Here is a 21,064-nt window from a genome sequence, read left to right as displayed (position 1 = left end):
CCATTACACAAATTAAAGGCAAACAAAGTGTGAGGCTGATTTATTGAAATATTGAATTGAAAGGTATATTTGAATATATATAATATAAGTTGAGGATAGATTTGTGAATAATGATTGGAGAGCGGTTGAGAAGAAGATGAGGTGGCAAAGAAGATATTTAAAATCCCGCGCAAGGAGCCGGACTTGATCCCGTTTTGTGATTCAGTTTTTTGGCTTCTGAAAAGGAAACGCTACTATATTACAGTTTCCCTTTCCACCCCTCTCTCTCACTAACCTCTCTCTCTCACACTAACTAGCGCACATATACACACACTAAGCTCGTCTATACTACGCAAACGCGAATCCTCTCTCTCTCTAACACGAAGCCCTAACTTAAACAGGTAAGTTACTCGTTCGCGGCGCATACGACTCGGACTGAGTCAAGCGGTTTTCGGTGGATTTCGCTCGATTCTCACCGGTTCTCTTCGTGTTTTATGCAGATTTCGCCATGAGAGGGACAAAATCGAAGGCCGAGACTAAGAAAGCTGATAGCAGGTTAGTTTCAATTACTAGACTCGGTTGTTGTTCATCGTTTTGTGGAGTTTATAGATCTGTTGAATTCGTTCTGTGTTTGTTTGATGAGGATCCATACTCTGCTTATTGTATATGTATATATTAGGCTTGCTGTGAAGAAAGGAGGTGGAAAGGTTGAGAAAAAGACTAGTACTAGCAAAAAAGCTGCAAAGGATCCTAACATGCCGAAGAGGCCACCTAGTGCGTTTTTCGTTTTCATGTACGATCTATCTATATACCTCTTTCGATCTATCTACATGTACTTGTGTTTTTCTACTATTAGGTTTAGATTCTGTTCGTTGTTTATGTATAATCTGTCATCTGTAAATGATATTGTGATATTGACAATTCGAATGGCGGTGAACTTCAGGGAGGACTTCAGGAAGACGTTCAAAGAGAAGAATCCTAACAACAAGTCTGTGGCCGCTGTACGATCTTCTTCTTCTTATTCACTCTCACTTTCTCAGATCTGTGAAGATGATTTGACTTCTCTTTCATTTGACCTTGAGTTTGAAAAATACACAAATGAGAAGAGAGTTGTTTAATTGAACCAGGTTGGAAAAGCTGCTGGTGAAAAATGGAAATCAATGTCAGAAGCAGTGAGTATTACTACTTCTACTTATTGTTCTTGATGTTTGTGGTCGTATGGATTCTCATTCCTCATGTAAAAATCAGGAGAAAGCTCAATATGTAGCCAAAGCAGAGAAAAGGAAAGTCGAATACAACAAGAATATGGATGCTTACAATAAGAAATTGGTAACTAACTATCTTTTGTAGAATTATAGTTTACTTTTGAGATTGTTAGACTGATGAGTTTCGCTTTGCTGTATTCTATTCGACAGGCTGCAGGATCAGCTGATGAAGAAGAATCAGACAAGTCGAAGTCTGAAGTGAACGATGAGGATGATGAGAGTGGAGAGGTTAGTTAGTATCCAATCTCGATAGAATAATACTGTTTGATGATGTCTTGATTGTTTGTTTGTTTCTATGATTCAGGAAGAAGATGACGAGGATGATGATGATGAATAGATGATAAAGGCTGGCTGTTGGCAAAAGGGATTCTTCTCCTTCACGTGGTAATGTAGTAAGTAGTAGTAGTAGTTCTTATTTCAATATTTTTAAATTTGGGGAAGAAACGAAGAATCGATAAAGGGTTCATTGCATAAGCTCTGTCCATCACTACTGCTGTGTGAGGAAGGAGGTTCATAAATGCATGGCCTTTTGTATTTTCAATTTGAAGTTGTCAAAGTAAAACTATTTGCAGTGTTTGCACTACTAAAACCTCTTCTATCAATTTCTCTAACATTACCTTTCGTTTATCATTTGGAGTAACTAGTTGGAATATCCAATAATGCAATTATATTTTTACACAAGTTATCGATTATTCTATCATTATTATCTCGGTATGAAACTCGAATTCATGATATCATCGAGGATATGAGTTCTTTACCAATCTATCAACATTTTATCATCCTTTCCATTTAATATTTAAGGTATTCCACCCTTCCATGTATATTAAGGCTTGTTTGATTGAAGGTTTATTTTGTGTGGAGTAGATTGAAATAAAGATCACTTCAGAGAAAATTCTTGAAGACATATTTCACTACTATTTAGGGTATTTGGGTATATCTCAAACCAGTTTTTATTTATAAAAATTATCTTCAAAGAATATTATATCTTTTACAAATGCTTTGAAATTTGAGGAGATTGATAAAATGATACTTAAATTTTTAAGTTTTACTGTTCTATTAAAAATAATGTATATAATAATTATGAAAATATTTTTCAATCAATTGATTTTATTATTATTATATATAAATATATTAAGTTAAAAAAAAAGAAAGAAGCATATATTGATTGAATAATTAAAAAATTATAATAGAGATTAAAAATTATGGTTGAAAATGGAGTGGCTTTTTTACAAGAATTCTAACATTCTAATTCTAAATGAGCTTGTTCATGTTTTATATTAATAAAAATATTTTTTGCAAAGAAGAAAAATTATTTGGGATAATTATAATGTTCTTAAAAGTTATTAAAAGATTGTATTTTAATATTCTATCTTCAGATTTTCAAGATTATTTAAATAATCTTCAAATAATTCATAATTTTTTTCTATCATTTATTAATAACATTATTTAAATCCTCAACTATAATACTAGTCATTTTACTTTTTTTTTTTTTTAAAACTTCTTGATAACCCCCCCCCCCCCCCCCCCCCCATTTAAATCCCCCCCCATTAATAACTAAAATATCTAAGTCCTTAAAAATAATCAATCATTTGTTTTTTTTGGAAATATCAAGAGTATTTGATGACTAACACGAATAATCCTAAATTCTTTAAACCCAATATATACATACACAATAAATCAGTGGCGTTTAACAAATTTATGTTCCACGTTTATTTTTATTTTTCTCAAATTACATGATATAATACACACATGATATCAGATCTCTATCAAACGAGAATAATTATTACCAAAATAAATGGTAAAAAAATGAATGTAAGCCACCACAAGAGCACGGTTAGAAGTGTTATTTATTACCATGCTCTGCAGCCTTCAACATTTGTTTGGCCATTGAAGAAAATGACTCCGCTGTTTCTTGCATCTCTGTAGTTTTCAGGCCTACTCCCTGCTCACCAAATATCAAAAACACACCAATTTTCTCAGTTTTTTTGTAAATCAATTTTCAAGATTTTCCAATAATTATGAAAACTCATTAATAAAGTCATCATGGGTTAAGTATTTAACTAATAGTAGAACTCGAGTCACTAAGTTCATGGGTTCAAGTATTAGCTTGTAGTAAAGTAAAAATTGTGTTCCAAGGTCATGGGTTCAAGAGTTAACTCAGTAATACACCACATAAACTCATGTCCCCGAGTTAATAAGTTAAAGAATTAGCTCAGTAGTAGAGCACATGAACTCGTGTAGCTAGGGTCATAGGGGTTCAAGTATTAGCTCAGTAGTAGTGCCCAAGAACTGGCGTACCCAAGATCATAGGTTTAATTAGCTCGGAAAAGAAACTCGTGTTCCTTAAGTAAGGGGTTCTGAGTCTTTATAGATGGACAGTTTAGAAAAAAAAACTATTGTCCCCAGACCTTTTTCGGTTTGAGTTATTTAAATAATTCAAACTATTCAAACATCATTTCATTCACTTTTTCATTTATCATATCACTCAATTCATTAATCAAAATACTAAAATAAATTTTATTTTATTTATGTATCAATACCCTAATCTTTTCTCTTAATATATATAAACTCTTTAAATTCATGATTAGTAGAAAATAGTCTTCCCCAAATAATATAGATAGTGGAAAAGGTATAAAATGGTCAATACCTGCAATTTCTTCAAGTTTTCCCTCAGCTTGTTTTCTGCCAATCTTGCACCACTGTTTAATTCCTGCAAACAAACAAAACCAAATGATACAATTAGCAGGCTCCCGTCTGAAAAAAAAAATATGCCTAAACGAAATTCCCTATTTCATGGAAACTTACTCCGGAGGATGAAAATCCATATTTCCGTTTAATTTGATCAACTGTATCATTATTCTTCTCATCCTCCTTCTCCACTTCAACTTTTTGAATTTGTTCATTTTTCACTGTCATTTGTTTCAGTTTACCTGCAGGAAATATTATCATTAGTATTTTGTGAGACAGAACTACATCCAAACGCTTGTAAACAACAAATGATAAGTTTTGGCATCACAAACCTTTAATTGCTTTGAACTTGCTACTAAGTTTATATTTGTTCAGTGTTGCCAGGCCTTTCGGTTTTTCTCTAGGCTCATCGATTTCAATATCATCTATAAGAAAAAAAAGTATTATATATACAGAGCTTGAGCTTTTATTATTATTTGAAGTTTCATTAATGATTTATAACAATAAGATGCTTGGAACTTGCATGCCCTGGCTATATTGACAATAAAAGCTTCAAAGGATCTTGTTAACACGAAGTAAGAGAATACCTATATCCAACTCAGCTTCATCAACATCCATTCCGTGATTTACTGTGCTTTCTGAAATGGACGGAAAGTTTTCAACTGAAAAGATGGCTGAAAGTTCTACCATAGTTTCTTTTGCATCTTCAGCTTCTTTCTCATATACAAGCTTTCCTTTACTCCCAGATGTTTCTTTAAGAACAGAGCTAAAGATACCCTACCAGAATCAACACCAACGTAAAATATATTTTTGTTAATCATACGTTTCATCTGTTTTGGTACGCTTTTATTTTCATCTGGATTTTGGAAACAGTGATCTAGGAAATAAACTGGATCATAATCCAAAAATTAATCTGTATACCAAATGAAGTAAACAATCACACAATGGCTGGAAAATAATCTTATATAAACGAAAAAAAATAATTACTTCAAGTTTTAACTTTTGGCGATTTTACAATGGGATCCTTGTCAGAGATTGTAACAAAATACCGTTTGCCAAATAGGCTAATTATGTTAGTTCTAGCTTCTTATTTTGTTCAAATATTATTTGTGCTAGTTATACCTTCTTTTTTTCTTTATGTGAAGCAGGTACTGAAGTAATACTCGTTTGCTGTTCACCAATGAAATCTCTCCTATAAACTTGCGAGACAAAGTCCGAATACCTAGAATACATAATATGGAAAAATCACCAAAATTCTCAGATAACTTCTCTTCCAGTAAACACGTAAATTCCATAAAACAGAAACAGGAAACATAAATGTTCATACCTATATGTTTGCTTTTGGAGCAACATGGAAATCTGGAACATTTCTTGATCACCATTCACCTGTAGAAAGATACAAATAGTTAACACTAATAATATATGAGTCCAAACAACAATAAGCTGTTTGTATACCATGATAAGCTCCCCATCCTTGGAAAAGCAAACGGAAACATCAGAAACTGAGTTCAGGTTTGGAGGTGACAATGTGACACCTTTAATATATGTTTCCTTTAAGAGGGACAATTCAGGCAAAGACCTGTAGCTTATAAAACAAGTTAGAAGAAAAACCTTCAACATAAATCTAGTACAAAGACATGTTTAACTCTTAGGCCTTGTTTGATGAAGGGTTACTTGGATTTAATAAACTCCTTATCCCATCATTAATCACTTCATCAATCAAATTATCAAAATCATCAACTAAAATACCAAACTTTATTTGTATAGCATCTTACTTTATTTGTATAACATCTTAGATGTAAACATAAAGGATATTTTAGTCATTTAGCCAAAATAATCCATTTTTTCAACAAACGAGTTTTTCCCCCAAAAAAATCTGTTTATTTTAGAAAAACGTCATCAAACAAGTTTTTAGTCTGGGGTACATTGTCAGTAGGGTCTCATTTTTTCATATGTCATCTGTTTCTCTGAAATGTATTACGGAAAAAGAAAGCAAGATTTTTACAGACCTTATTTCAATTTTTCCATTAGGAAAAAGAAGTATAAGGCCTGAACCACGAAGTGTGTCAAAGGTTGATGCACAATAACAGGAGGAATGGAACTTCTTCTTGTGTAACACCTTCTTAGTACCCTGAAGAGTCAGTAGGGTGAAGAAAAATATATGTAAGCATCATAAGCTATTATGAATAGAAGAAGAAGACTTTATTTCCCAAAATATATTTTCAGTGATTTCAAGAAGCAAAGGACAAAGACCTGGGTAACATGAGTTAAAGAAAAGATGTAAGCAGCTTTTTCAGTACATAACAGCACCGATGATTGCTTTTGATCAACTAGTGAGCGCCCTTTAATTGAATATACTGAACTGGCACGTCCATCTGTACAAATGCTAAACAAGCATTATTTAGTATGACAGGGTAGAATGAACGTGGAATATAGCTGAAAAAATGAATAGTGCATTACCTAGAATACCCATGAACAAAGATTTTGAAGGTTTTTTAGGATGGACCAAGCTTGAGCCAAGAGCTTCTCCTGTATCCCTCTCAAGAGCTAAAACACAGGAATCTTTTGTCGCCATAACTAAAACATTCTTCTCAAATCCATGGAAGTCACAAATCTCAAACTGCACCGAGATTATTCCTGGGCAAATTTCACTCACAATCTGCTTTTGATATAGTAGGGTTGGACCTTCCATGTGAATCAATGAGGCCTGCTCAGCAGTTAACATTGTAAAGGTTTAAACAATATGATTTGCAACCATTAAAGCTTGAAGATTCAATTACTTAAAAAAAGATGTGCTAAAAGATGAATAGCAGGGTATTATCCAAGAAAAGCTTTCTATCTTTCTCATGTGTTATTATTACTTCCTTTTTTTATCACTTCTTATTATAATGTATTTTAACATTGTATTTTATTTAAAAAATTGTAAAGTTTGGGAAGGGTTGAAAGAATCTACTTCAACCCATATAGGGTGGCAATAAATAACAAAGAGATCAGCATGGCTTTTCTAGTGCAACGGGTGATATAGTGAGACTGATTACAAAAGAGGGAAAATCGGGCTTAGTATCTTATTTATTACCTTTGTCTACTTACGCAGAATTTCCTCACTCATTTTTACTAAGAAACTGAATGAACCGCCAAAACAGGAGAAAGAGTGGAAAGGGAGGAATAAAGAGGTGTCGAAACAACTTACAAATCGAGGGGTTTAACTGAACAACAAAAATGGGTCACAGGAGCTTACATATCCTTGACCAGTACCAACTGCAAGATGTTTTGACTGCATGTTGATAGAAGTTACAGCTCCATTGACCTTCACAAGCTTAAGACTCTGAATGTAGTTACTTCCTTTCTTTGAACTTCCTGCTAACATTAATGTACTTATTGTGAGTGCAGTTTGAAATTTCAAGTATCAAGGCTTGTAAGAAGAGCTTAAAGCTTCCACATAGAAATCGATCCCTTTTAAAAATAAAAAGATTTCCATTTTTAAGATGATAATTTGTTCCTCTTTTTCAAAAACAAAAACAAAAAAGATGTTTGTTCCTGTAAAAAATACCTTGCAGGGACAAAAATGTACTTGCTGAAGCAAATGGCTCCTGTTTAAATTTAAGGATGCGAATCTACATTAAACATAATCAAAATCAGGTATTCATCCTCTGTAAGCAATCAAAGTTTTAGTAGATGAATCAACAAAGGTGACTTCACCATTCCGCTTTCATCTCCATAAATAAGGATAGGTGAGTTGCCATCAGACTCAAAGAACAATTCAGTCACTGCAATACCACTTAAGGAGAAATCATCCTCACTCTGCACATTTGAAGGTATTGTAAAGTACACATAAATTGGAAACAGGTAAGTAAAAAAGGATTTCATGGTTATGCTAGGAAAAATTCTGATGAACTCTCTCTTTCTCTGCACCATGGAATTCCTATATCAGTTTAGATTACCTGTTGAGTAATTGATACAATCGGTAGCATTACTGGAGAAGATGCATCCCAGAAGTTTATTGCTCCGTTGCTATGTCCAGTTATGTACATGTTCTTGAACTTCGAAAACCCATTGAAGCGTGATGAATTAGTTCCTTCTTGTTGCCTTAAATCAAATGGAAAAAGTGGAGGAACAAGGTTTTCTAATACAGCCTCAGCCTACAACACAGAAAGGCAGATTTTTCACCTTATCTATAATTATGGATGCTAATGAATAATTCGCTTGGTATTCAAAATCTTTTACTTATGAATTTAACCTCATCCCTTGGTGATAACGAACATGGATTGTCAGTAATGTACTTGGCTACAGTGATTCTTGAATTAAAAAATGGCATTTTCACTCTTATCTCCTTTGGAAGTGAAGGAGATGCCTTAGATTGACTCTGTAGCAAGTATCTTTCAATAGAATAATCATCATAACAATACATATCACCAGATATTCCAAGTACCAGAAAAGCATACTGTCTATGCTTTATCTGTTCGCCAGAACATGAAATGATCGCCATTTCAGTTGGAGGCTCAGGCAGCTGAAGCCCCAGTTTGGTTGTGCGGGATTCACAGTTCTCATTCAATAATACGACCTGTTTGTTGATACACTTATCAATCCAAGCATTTTTGCCAACAAAATTCTCTAATTTATGAATTAATCCTGGAAGGAACATATACTAAGATTCAGTCCGGAATGCTACCAAATACCTGCAATAAACGTGCTGATCCACCTCCATGGACTCCTATGACATAAAGCCTTCCTGATTTTCCATCTGAACAGGCCCATTTTAGAGATGATATGGCTATTTTTTCCAGCTTGTATCCAAGATTGAGCCTTGAAGTAGGACCAGTTTGAGCAGCTTGTAAATCTGTCTCTGATGCCCCCGAAGTGAAAGGGATGCTCCAAATAGAAATCTCTCCATTGCTGTATCCTACAGCGACTTTGCTTCCCAAAGGACATGCCCAACATGCAGCTGTCACCGTTTTGGTATCATGGCCCACTGTAGGCATCATGACCCCACCACCGGTTGTGAAAATGGCTCTGCTTTCAGGGATTGACCAGAGTGTAATAAATCCATCTCTATAAATTATAAGAACCCTGCAGCCAATTAAAAAAGGTTCAAAGTTTATTTTCAACCATAAGTATTGCATGGTGCAGGACCCAATTCTGTTGAAATGGTGACATTATATTAATCCTTATAATAGTATCTCCTTTATGCCATTTTATATTTTTCGCCATATTATGTTCTCCATTTTATAACTGGTCTTTATATTTGGTCAGAAGTTGAAAATAAATGAAAAGAGAAGACCATTTACTTCTTGCTTTCAGCTTTTGGTTGTGGCAAGATGAACATAACAGAACAAGCTCCATTAACTTCATTGGTATTCCCTAGAAATCATAACAGCATAGAAAATGTTAGAACTACAATCAACACTGGTCACTAAATGATGAATAAACAGTAAACTAGGCTATCGACCAGCACAAGCATTGAAGATAAATGTTGATTTATAATCTGAAATCTACATCTCACCGTGTGATGCCGAGAGAGGGATCAAGTATCCCATTTTTGATATATTAAATGATTCTCTGTCAACCTTTAGAACTGCAACATTACCAACATAATCTCCAACATACCTGTCAGTAACATGCAAGACCAGCTAGTCAAAGAGACCCTACTGAAGACTTGGCTAGGTATATTGAAGGTAAGAAGCACTTACATGTAAGGACTATGTTGTAGAACTGTTACAGAGGTAATTTCTACTTCATAAGCGTGGACATGAGATAAAAGTTTCCTGTCCAAATCCCATACCTGAGTTAAAGATGCCTTTAGCAAAAATGCACTAATAAAACAAAAGTTAAATGGTGCATCTACTCATCTTAGAGAACAACATAATGAACGGATAGAAAAGAAGGAATAGTTAACCAACTTATACTTGCCTCAATGTGGTTACTGGCATTAATATTTAGAAGAATCCCTTGGTTGTTGAAAAACTGTAAGAAGAAACCATGATGACCATCATTCTGCCTAGTGAACTTAACAGGAAACATAATCCAACCACAGTTTTTTATGGTAAAAAATTATGTTCGAGGAGATCTAGATATTCTAGATAGAGATATACCTCGAGAAAATTGCTTGGTACAGTCTCAGCAGACTCCAGCATAGCTTGGGTGCCATATTTCCCATACATCTTTATCCGTCCATCTCTAAGGGTAGAAATATGTATTAGGTTCCTAACCAGCTTATAATTCAGAAACAATAAGAAAACTTGTCGAGATACAACTTCACATACAACACCTAATCTCATGTTTGTTCAATATATAATTGGGAGTCAGTCTTCTAAAGTGAAGCAAAGTACAAGTGACATCAATACTAAACACTAGCCTTATCACAATAGAAGAAGGATACTGGAAAATTTCTCAATTTGACAGAAAGCCAAAGCTTACTTGGTGGAAACAGCGAGAATCTGCTGAATTGAATCATGAGCCAACAATACGGAACCTGATGGTATACCATAATGGAAAACTAAGCGGGGCTCTACATCTTCGCGCTTTAAACTCTCTGAATTTCCGTTAGGCTGCAAATGAGAATGAATGTAAGATACTTGTGGTTCTCTTTCTGAGAATAATAAGTGTCAAAATCTACTATCAAGAAGCATAAAAAACTTCCATATTTGCTTATTTTGCTCCTGATTCAAGCCAAGGTTCCCTTTTGATGACTTGATATCTTGTTTAAAAGAAAATTTATTCGAACTGAAATGCATTCTTTTTCCAACACAAACTTGAAGACAGAAGATACTTTAATGCATAAAAGAAATAGAATTGATACACATCTCATACGTAAAGCAAGATAGACATTTTACAAGCTTTCTCAATATCCCACCCACAACACTAATATATATGTTTTTTATTTTCTGCTTTTCATATATTGCTATTTTTAATAATAAAAAAATTGACATTTTTCAAAAAAAAACTAATATATATGTTTAATAATATATATATAATTTTCAGATTTTCTTTTTTTTACATTATGTATTAGAAATTTAGAATATTTTGTTAATGTTGATCATTTTATTATTTATGTTTGATTTATTATAATAATAAATTTAATATATATATTTGTCTTTTATAATAATATAAACATTTTATTTGTTAAACTATTAGTTAATAATATAAATAATTATGGTTAATCTTTTATTAGCAGTTTTACAAACAAAAAAATGTATGACAGTGTTTAATACCCTTAAGACTCAAGTAACTCTATGGATTAGTTTTACTACTTTCATATTAATTTAATTCAATAAAACACAAACAATTTTCTATTTAATATTTTTTATAACTATTTTAACATAGAAATGCAATTAAATCCTAAAACTAAACGAAAACAAATAGTGATCTAAGAAGTTATTATAAAACAAAAATATCAGAAGATGCCTAATTAACTTTAACTTTATCATAATCAAAGTAATAAAGAACAAAGACCAAGTTATCTGAAAGAGTAGCGACTAAGCTATGCTTTATTATGCATTTATTTGATTACGTAAAATTAAATAAGAAAATTGAAAGAAATAAAACTATTAAAGTTTAGTTCAAAAATCACAAAAATAGTAACAACTTCAGATGCCTATGGAGTCCAGATATTTTCATTCCAAAAAAGCTAAGGAGCACAGGATTCCGTGTTGATTAATTTCATCTTTTATTTTATAAAAATCACACTAGGTTAAATTAAAGGTATTCAACAAAATGGAAGCAAATCAATAGTATCTTGATCAGGCAACAGTTGTAATAGAGATTTGAGCAGAAATCAAATAAGGAGAATATAAAACAAATAGACATTGTTACCTTCTTCGACGCCTTCTCGACAAGCTTCATGACGAACATCTTCTTCCGAAAGATCAATGGTTCAAGTATCGATGAAACGTATTAGTTGAGATCTCAGTTATTGAAGTCGGAAATCGATCGGCCGGCCGGCCGGTATATAAGCGATCGGAGGTCAGAAAAGGTCTAGATGGCGGCGCGTCCACTTAGAGAAGATCGCCCGGCGACGGAAGAGAGAGAAACGGGAGGGAGTGAGCAACAGTTAGAATTCTGATGGAGAAGACGGACAAAATGAGCGGTTTTAGTTTCTATTTGTCTATTTTATATATTGGAACGAAGTGTACACGTGGCGTTTCATTAGTAATATCCATCGAAGATTTCAAGAGGGGAAACAGACGTTAAGATAAATTTAGCCCCTCTAATTTGTTTTCTAGTCTATCTGATGATGTGTTCAAAAATACTTTATTTAATTTATTTTAAAAAGTTAGTTGTATTCACTTTAATTTAATACTTTAGTTAAAAATTAAAATGAAGATTTATGTTATCTTGGACTCAAATTAAAAAGAAATATCTAATCAATTTAATTAATTATTAAACAAATACATAAATTAAACATGTTAAAAAATACCAATGTTTTTTTTTTCTGTAAACAGGAAAAACAATTATAATATGAAGCCTTCTTAGGTTTGGGTTGTTTTAAAATAATTAGAAAAACAATTTTGATAATGAATTTGAGGAGGGTTAATTTTTTTTTATAAATATACATTATTACATAAATAATAATAAAAATAAATAAATATTATTTTAGTATTTTGGTTGATAAATTTAGTGATGTGGTGATGAGTGTTTCAATATTTGTTTGAATATTCGGCTTCGAATAGACTGAATTCGAAATTCTTTAATGTTTTCAATTTGATTTTGAGTTGGGTTTCAATTTGAAAACCAAATTGAAAATAAAAATTATTTTTATTATTTATTTTAATTATATATATCATTTATTACATGTAAATAAATTATTAAATAAAATTTATTATATAATATATTTAAAAAATAAAATTTAGTTCGAATTCAAATTATTATTCAAATTTTCATTCTGATTTCGAACATAAAGTCAAATTCGAATTTGGTTCAATTTTAGATTTAACTAAAAAATAATAAATTCAAAGAATTCGAACCAAGAAACTTGAATAACTCGAAAATTGAAAATGAACAGATGTGATGAATGAGAGATACAATGAAATATTTGATTAGTTTGTGCTCAAATCAAACTTAGTATTTCCTAATTTGTCACCATCCTTCCAAAACATATTTTTGGTATATTGTTTGCTTGACAATTATTCAAATTAGTATAGTTTTTGTTAATTTTATTTGTGAGACATGATCTGTACATTTATTACATTATAAATTATTTTGGTATATTATTGTGATTTTTTAACAAATATAAAAAATATAAATCTTTTCATAACATAGTTTACATAATAAAAATGTATAACAGAATAACATTTTATGCATTAGATAATTTAGATCGACCACCTCACTCAAATAACATATCAACTTAAGGTTATAACAAACATTTTAATGTTTAATCTCAAATCCTATATATTTCGTTATAACAAAACATTTTAATGTTCAATCTCAAATTCTATATATTTTTTGTGTAACAATAAATCATTTTTCTTTTCTTTTTTATTGGGAAGACTAGGAACATAAATTAATGTATAACTTAAAATCAAACAAGGCACAGATGATTCCGCTTTGATTTTCAATTTTACTTCATATTTTCCGAATTCATTAGACTACCTTTATAAAATAAAAGGTAAGATAATTTAGCTCATTTACTATTTGGAGAGTAAAACTGAAATTTAATATTATTATTTTATAAAAAAAAAATATAAACTTTATTGAGTACACACACAAAAACTAAATTTGTTTAAATTCAATACTATAATGTTTGTTTGAAAATCACTTAAAAAAAAGTTGTTTGGTGAATATCTCAATTATCTCAATTTACTTTATTGAGTAAATTAAAGTTGTATTCACCAAACAACTTACATATAAACAATAATAAACCCATCAAATATCTCAATTAAAAAAATTATCTAAAATTCATTAAATTAAAGTAACTTAAATGAAAGTGAAAAGAGGTTTGTCACTCTGCCTCAATAAGTTATAAATTATCGTAAAAAGATCATGTTTTTTTCAATTCAAAATAAAAATATTACATAAAACTTGATTATTATATAAATTCTAATTAATAAGGGATTGAAAATTTTGAACTACCTTAATTGCATATAAAAGTTTAGTAAAATATATAATATTAAAAAAAACTTATTTAATTAATTAATTGATTAATTACCAAAATAACAACTAAATTATGAAAACTCATATAAGAAAAAATAAACATCCCAGTTATATATAACATTTGTTATCATAAGTTATGCATTACCAACTAATAATATGAAAACTAATCATATGGGGGTAAGATATAGAAAGAAAAAATATAGGAGCCTTCAATTTACAAGTGTTTGCTGCAATCCGACAAAATGAATATTTACTGGATGAAAATTTAATTTTATTGAAATTTAATTTTTTTATAATTTTTAAAAAAAAATTGGATTTATTTTATTTTTTTTATAACGTTTAAAAGTACACTGCATTATTTTTTTAAAAATAAATAAATTATACATTATCAACTCAAATAATAAACAAACAAAAAAATCACCTAAAAACGTGATAAAAAAAAGAATCACAAGACATTTATAAAATCAATTCTCATCCATCAATTTAGTCTAGTGAATAATATATATATATATAAAATGATGCTTAATTTTTAAAATGTTCGAATTAACAAGTCGAGAGCTGTGGTTAATTTGAATATATGTGAGAGTAAATTGATACTTGAGTCGAATTGTGGATTGATCCACCCATAAACTTAAAATGGTTAAAAATAAAATAAAAAATGTTATATGTATGTTTCAAACTTGCAACTTAACAAAAACAAGTACAACCTTTTAACTAACTAATCTAATAATACTTTATATTTTAAATTAAACACCAAATTTGATGAACGCAAGACATTTTAACAATATAAGTTCAACTTTTTAAGTAACTAATATATATATATATATATAATATGATGCTTAATTTTTAAAGTGTTCAGATTGCTGGGTTGAGAGAGATTGATGATTGATTTGTCGAGAGATAAAAGACTGGTAATAAAAGATTGTTATTGTTGAGATAGTTGAGTGCAAACATAAGGTTACGAGATTAGTAATATGAGATGTCTATTATGTAAGAAATGATAATTTTGGTTGACCGAGAAATAAGGGTAAAATCAGTAAACTAATCAGGGCCGGCTCTGAGGTAAGCCCGACAAGCCCTCGGGCCAGGGCAGCCCATTTGATAAAATTATTAAGGTATTTAAAAACATTTATTCTAATTTTAAACATATAATCTTGTAGCTTATTGGTTCAAGATAAAAACTTAAAATTTGTATATGGTTATGGGTTCAAATCTCATAAAAATCAATTATTTTATCAAAATTTTAAACTACACCTAAAACAACAAAAATATGTTTTTTCTGGGCCCGGTTATGAAACTAATGAGAAAAAGAGTTAAATGAATGTTTATTTATGATTTTTTTTATTTTGTGTCATATTTTTTTTAATAATTAGATAAAAAAAAAAAATAATTAAATTATAAAGTTACATTTTTAAGGTATTTTTTTTGTTTTTATAATTATTCGTGTAAATATACGGGCTAAATGCTAGTTGATTTAAAAGACGATTCGATTCAGAAGCACTTTAAATTTAAGCGGTAATCACTGTTAGTTTTCTAATATAGAATTTAGAAGAAGAAAATTGATAATTGAATTGTTAAGAAAAAAAATATTGATTGGCATTCTGAGAATATGACACGTAGAAATTAGATCGGGGTGTTAATGGGATGGGACCCGTTTGATGGATATTTATTATTATAAAAATATGAATTTGTATTCCGTCGACAACTTATGGTGGAGCACGTGCAACATCAATGTCGGTCACGCATATAGTCCATTACTATTTAATTCTTCCATAACGTATATAATTCAAGAATATGATACTCTCTACCCAATGGATAAATCGTTTTTTAAAATTAAATGTTTTCTTTTTATTGTAGACTATGTTTCATTTTGATTTTTCTAGAAAAAAAAATAACATAGTATTTATCCATGTTATAATTAGAACAACAATGGGCCGGATAACAGTCCAATTATCAAAATTTTCATTTAATTCTTATTATATCAGATTTTACTTTTATTATAAAATTTCACTTGATAAAATTTGTTAATATTTTAACAAAAATTAAATTAGTTCACTTGAATGCTATATTTGTTATGCATCATTATTATTTTTTATTTAGTTTATAAAATATGTATTATTATTCAGAAGATGAAGCCAAACATTAGTGTTAGAATTTGGTGAGCTTAAATTTAATATAAAAAAATAAATAGAGAATTGAACTTAATATATAAAAAGTACACTAGAATAAAAGCAAAATAGATGTTATTAATTAGAAAGATTAGTATACAATGAATATAAATAATGGGTTACTCTTTCCGAAATTCGAAATTCTATATGGTTTAATAATTTGAATAATTTTTATATGAAGACATTTGTTATACTTTGTTAAATAAAATTATAAAATTAATTCTATTGATCTGTATAGAGAAATTTTATGAGAGTTAATGTCTACTAACATCTCATTTTTTTGAATTTTTTTTGTTGGAGTATTATTCACGACATAATTCTCACTAATGATAGATATTGTATGCGAAAGAACATGTAATTATTGTGAGTTGTTATCGTATGTATTACAAGGAGGTGAAAACGGTTTTCCCATCTACTTTTACATTGTCACGAGGTTGTAATTGTAAATATATGATTTTTTTTTAGAATTTGACCGGAATTCAATGAGTTATACCGAAATCCGTTCCTAACTATTAGGAGGCATGAATCGAAACGATTAAAAGAGTGAGACTTACATAAATATATTTTTGTCCCTATAATTTTTTATGGACTGTCTCTATTTAGTTGAAAAGAAATTGAAAACATTTAATAACCAAAGTAATTAGATAGTTAAGGATTATTTACATTGACACTATGACGATGTGGATTCGTGTGGAGACTTTATTACTCTCTTTTTTAAGATATTCGAGCAAATTAGTTGTTTATATGTTTTTTTTCCTTCATTTTTTCTCGTTTTTTTGAACTATTTTTTTCTTTCATATAATATATTATGTTTTTATTTTTGTGTTTAAACAAAGTTTTATTTTATAATGAATCATTTAAAAAAATAAAAAATATACATAAATATTTGGTAAATAATAAATCATGTACAACTCATGTTTAAAAACATTTTATAGGCTAGGCTCTCTCTATCGTGTACTTTAATATTGAAATAGCATATATCCTGCACATTTGCACGAGTAATAATATAAAAAATCGTGACAAAAATATTACGGTAAAAATGTTTATGACGGATCAACTCATAATCTGACTCAAGTATCCATTTATTCTCACATATATATCCAAATTAACCACAACTCTCGACCCGACAATCCGAACACTTTAAAAATTAAGCATCATTATATATATATATAGATTAGTTAGTTAAAAAGTTGAACTTATATTGTTAAAATTTCCCGCATTCATAAAATTTGGTATTAAATTTAAAATATAAACGGTTATTAGCCTAGTTGGTTAAAGGTTATACTTATTTTGTTAGGTTGAAAATTCGAACCATACCTATAACATTTTAAATTTTATTTTTAACCGTTTTAAATTTATGGGCGAGTCAACCCATAATCCGACACAAGTATCCATTTACTCTCACATATATATCAAAATTAACTATAGTTCTCGACCCGATAATCCGGACATTTTAAAATTAAGCATCATTATATATATATACAGATTAGTTAGTCAAAAAGTTGAACTTATATTATTAAATACCGCGTTCATCAATTTTAGTGTTGAATTTAAAATATAAAGTGTTATTAACCTAGTTGATTAAAGAGTTGTACTTGTTTTTGTTAGTTTGCAAATTCGAACCATACCTATAATATTTTTAATTTTATTTTTAACCGTTTTAAGTTTATGGGCGGGTCAACTCACAATCCGACCCAAGTATACATTTACTCTCACATATATATCCAAATTAGCCACAGCTCTCGACCCAACTATTCGGACACTTTAAAAATTAAGCATTATATATATATATATTATAGCACTCAATTTGTGTTATTAAATTCCAATTTTAGTTCCATAAATAGAATGATAACTTAAAAAAAAATTGTCTAAAAAAATTTAAAATGTTATAGAATAAATTCACAGATTTATGCTAGATGAGATAAATATATATATTTTAAAAATAATTAGTGACTTACCGTCTTTATAAAGGGATTAATTTATGTGTAAATATGTCACAAGTAGGAATATATATTTATTTGACGAGACTTTTACGTTGTCACTAGTGGTGTTAGGTGTACCAAACTGTACTAATCATCTTATAACGACGTAATGCTATAATTTGAAAATCACTATTTTTGATTTAATTCAAATTTTAATTTAAATTTAAAAATCATATATAAATAATAGCTACTCTCATCCTATATTCTTATGCAACAACAAGTCGTTGCAAAAACTAACCTAATTATAATAAATGAGAATCTTGAATTTTTTTTATCAATAGTACACAAAAATTAAAATATAGTTTATAGTGAATATTTTTTGTGATAAAATTTTATTTATTAATTAAAAAAGTTTTCTGCATGTGTCGTCAGCGCGCCGTTCGGAAATGTGGTTATATATATAACAAAGGATTTGTCTTTTTCTGACACTAATAATTGGTTTAAAACTTACCTAGTTAAGAAATAAGAAATACCCTTTATTGTTCTCATTATTTTTTTCAAAAGTTAAAATAAATTTCAATAAAATTATAGTTATTCAAAATAAAAACATATTCGTAAACGACTCAATTATTTAATGTTATCTTTTACGAGATTTTGGATTCGAACCCGTAAGACGGTAAATTCCGCGCATGGTTAAGTGTATTTACGGGGTCATGTGTGCTTAAACCTATTGTTATCACATTTTTATCTCCCTTCTAACCTAACGGCAACAAGAAATGGCCGCAACAAGAAGTGGCATCTTTGGAGGTTCTGAGTTCGAGTCCGTCAGACGATAAGTTTTACGCCTGATTAAATGGTTAAGTGTGTTTGCGGGATATGTGATTAATCTGTGGTCGCATTTAACCCCACCAAGATAGCCCAGTGGGAATAGTCGGCTTAAGATACCTACCAAAAATACAACGCGGTTCTATTTCATCCGAAAATGCTTTAGGTTTAAGCGGGACTTTTCAAATAAAATGAAAGAAAAAAATTGAGCACCGCAATTTCCGGCGTCTTCTCTCCATCTGTCAATTTTCTTTGTCTTTACTTTCTCGTCACTTTTTCCTCTCCTGAGTAGTGAGTACTTGTTCACGAAGAGAGAGAGACGACGAAGAAGATAGAATGATGGAGTGGCGGCAGGAGGAAGAAGAAGAAGTAATGAACGGCGGCAATTGTAGCGGCGGAAGCAATGGTATGTTTGTGAAAGTTATGACAGATGATCAATTGGAGACTCTCCGTAAGCAGATCGCCGCTTATGCCACCATTTGCGAACAGCTTGTTCAGATGCACAAATCCCTCACTTCTCACTCCGATCTTCCTGCTGGTAATTGCACGATCTTAATTTGTTCATATCATTGAATTGGATCTTAATTAATTCTGTATTTGTTAAACTTTTGATGCTCTCCAATTGATTCCGTCAGGAGGAGGAGGAGGAGGAGCGAGGTTGGGAAACTTGTACTGTGATCCATTGATGACATCTGCAGGGCATAGAATAACAGGAAGACAGAGGTGGACGCCAACGCCAATGCAACTTCAGATACTTGAGAGAATCTTTGATCAAGGGAATGGAACGCCGAGCAAACAAAAGATTAAGGATATAACTGGAGAATTATCTCAACATGGACAAATCTCAGAGACTAATGTCTATAACTGGTTTCAGAACAGGCGTGCTAGATCAAAGAGAAAGCAACACCAACCAAATACTACTCCTAATACTAATAATACTGAATCAGAAGTGGAGACAGAGGTTGAATCAACATCATCACCATCACATAATGAGAAGAGAGCCAAGGCAACTGATCATGATTTTCATCGGCCCCATAATCATCATGAGGATAATAATATGTTTCTACAAAACCTTGAGATGATGCATTCTACAGGCGGCTTAGATCATCATTCACATGAAAACATTAGGCCAGAAATGATGATGATGAAACCACCATCTAATAGTGCTGCTGCTGCTGCTGCTGCTTCGAAATTATCGATGTCATACTATGACACTATGCTTTCGAATCCAAGTAAGTGTAGTAACATTGTTTCATATTGTTTCATGATTCCAAATCAGCTAACTCTTCAATTAATGTTTGTAGGAATGGATCAATTGATGGGGAAAATGGAAATGTCTGGAGATGGTGGTTATAACCCTTATTTGCAGACAGATGACTACAACATGACAAATTGATCTCTCTATAAGAAAGAACATGTTGTATAGATTTTCTTGGTTGGTTGGTTGGTTGGTTGCATTTGGGTTTAGTTTGTGATAACATGTTAATAGAAGTATAAGAAGAAGAAGAGTGTTTCATATAACTTTGACAAATTCAATTGGAACCATTTGGAAGGGAATTGTAAGCCATGTATAGTAAGTAGTAGTAGTTCTTGTTCTGTTAATGTCTGGGTAATTGCTATTAATGATCACTATCAACTAAAGGTTGCATTAGGGTTTTCTCAATACTTTATTTTTTTTGAAAAGATCAAGACTTTTCATTAAACCATTATCTGTAAAGATCACAAAACTTAGAAAACTCCATGTTTGTTTATGTTGGGATCTTATCCGAATCTACATCAGAAATTCATCTTTTCTTTCTCATTGTCTTTTTGGTCAAACTAACCTAAGAGTAAACAAAACTTAGAAAACAAGGTATTAGAAAAGTTGCTTATTTTGTTTTATAATATTGAGTTGTTTCATAACTTTAAATATTATGTCTTGTGTAATTGTTAATCTAGAAAACAAGTTAATTTGATTTATTATAATCTTTATAATAGAAATTTATGTTATTTTTATTTTTTAATGTTGGAGGATCATACATAATTTAGATATATAGAGGCTATTGAAAATTGATATTCTATGATTGTCCAAATAAAAAAAATGTTTTTTTTGCCAAAACCTTATGCATTAATATTGCAATCAGGACCTGTA

General features: G+C 30.5%; 2 protein-coding genes across 4 annotated transcripts; one reads left to right on the top strand and one right to left on the bottom strand.

Annotated features, from left to right (window-relative positions):
* Positions 1-207: 207 nt before the first annotated feature.
* LOC124915759 (HMG1/2-like protein) lies at positions 208-20,589 on the top strand. 2 transcript variants are annotated; one of them, XM_047456523.1, is made up of 10 exons: positions 208-380; positions 480-534; positions 659-772; positions 923-980; positions 1,107-1,151; positions 1,228-1,308; positions 1,395-1,472; positions 19,291-19,471; positions 19,569-20,165; positions 20,238-20,589. In XM_047456523.1, exons 2-10 carry the CDS (start codon positions 488-490, stop codon positions 20,327-20,329), a joined length of 1,293 nt encoding a protein of 430 aa, XP_047312479.1. In that variant the 5' UTR covers positions 208-380; positions 480-487; the 3' UTR covers positions 20,330-20,589. The 2 variants fall into 2 exon arrangements, with proteins under 2 accessions (XP_047312479.1, XP_047312480.1); XM_047456524.1 differs by lacking the exons at positions 19,291-19,471; positions 19,569-20,165; positions 20,238-20,589 and adding an exon at positions 1,549-1,920 and having other exon boundaries at positions 214-380.
* Positions 2,912-11,991, bottom strand: LOC124915758. Of its 2 annotated transcripts, XM_047456521.1 has the most exons (24): positions 11,742-11,991; positions 10,347-10,477; positions 10,022-10,106; positions 9,840-9,893; positions 9,620-9,711; positions 9,433-9,536; positions 9,218-9,290; positions 8,609-8,999; positions 8,170-8,493; positions 7,874-8,071; positions 7,632-7,733; positions 7,483-7,546; positions 7,171-7,289; positions 6,393-6,639; positions 6,186-6,307; positions 5,942-6,063; positions 5,388-5,511; positions 5,260-5,318; positions 5,055-5,154; positions 4,520-4,709; positions 4,265-4,357; positions 4,050-4,174; positions 3,892-3,954; positions 2,912-3,186 (listed from the first exon to the last, which is right to left on the bottom strand). In XM_047456521.1, the coding sequence occupies exons 1-24, from the start codon at positions 11,778-11,780 to the stop codon at positions 3,088-3,090; spliced, it is 3,120 nt and encodes a 1,039-aa protein (XP_047312477.1). In that variant the 5' UTR covers positions 11,781-11,991; the 3' UTR covers positions 2,912-3,087. The 2 variants fall into 2 exon arrangements, with proteins under 2 accessions (XP_047312477.1, XP_047312478.1); XM_047456522.1 differs by lacking the exon at positions 11,742-11,991 and having other exon boundaries at positions 9,620-9,694; positions 10,347-10,404.
* Positions 20,590-21,064: the final 475 nt, after the last annotated feature.

This window comes from Impatiens glandulifera, chromosome 9 (assembly GCF_907164915.1).
Source record: "Impatiens glandulifera chromosome 9, dImpGla2.1, whole genome shotgun sequence".
Taxonomy (NCBI): Eukaryota; Viridiplantae; Streptophyta; class Magnoliopsida; order Ericales; family Balsaminaceae; genus Impatiens; species Impatiens glandulifera.
Note: the sequence above shows the minus strand (reverse complement) of the source record. Positions and strands in the feature narration are given on the sequence as shown.

What these genes read in the sequence shown, in the direction of transcription:
- LOC124915759 (XM_047456523.1), top strand. Translation starts at nt 488, where the DNA reads ATGAGAGGGACAAAATCGAAGGCCGAGACTAAGAAAGCTGATAGCAG. An exon ending in ACAACAAGTCTGTGGCCGCT is followed by an intron (nt 981 to 1,106) that starts GTACGATCTTCT and finishes TAATTGAACCAG; the next exon opens with GTTGGAAAAGCTGCTGGTGA. An exon ending in TCACTCCGATCTTCCTGCTG is followed by an intron (nt 19,472 to 19,568) that starts GTAATTGCACGA and finishes TGATTCCGTCAG; the next exon opens with GAGGAGGAGGAGGAGGAGCG.
- LOC124915758 (XM_047456521.1), bottom strand. Translation starts at nt 11,780, where the DNA reads ATGTTCGTCATGAAGCTTGTCGAGAAGGCGTCGAAGAAG. An exon ending in ATGCCAGTAACCACATTGAG is followed by an intron (nt 9,712 to 9,839) that starts GCAAGTATAAGT and finishes TCTTTAACTCAG; the next exon opens with GTATGGGATTTGGACAGGAA. An exon ending in TTGTATCAATTACTCAACAG is followed by an intron (nt 7,734 to 7,873) that starts GTAATCTAAACT and finishes TCAAATGTGCAG; the next exon opens with AGTGAGGATGATTTCTCCTT.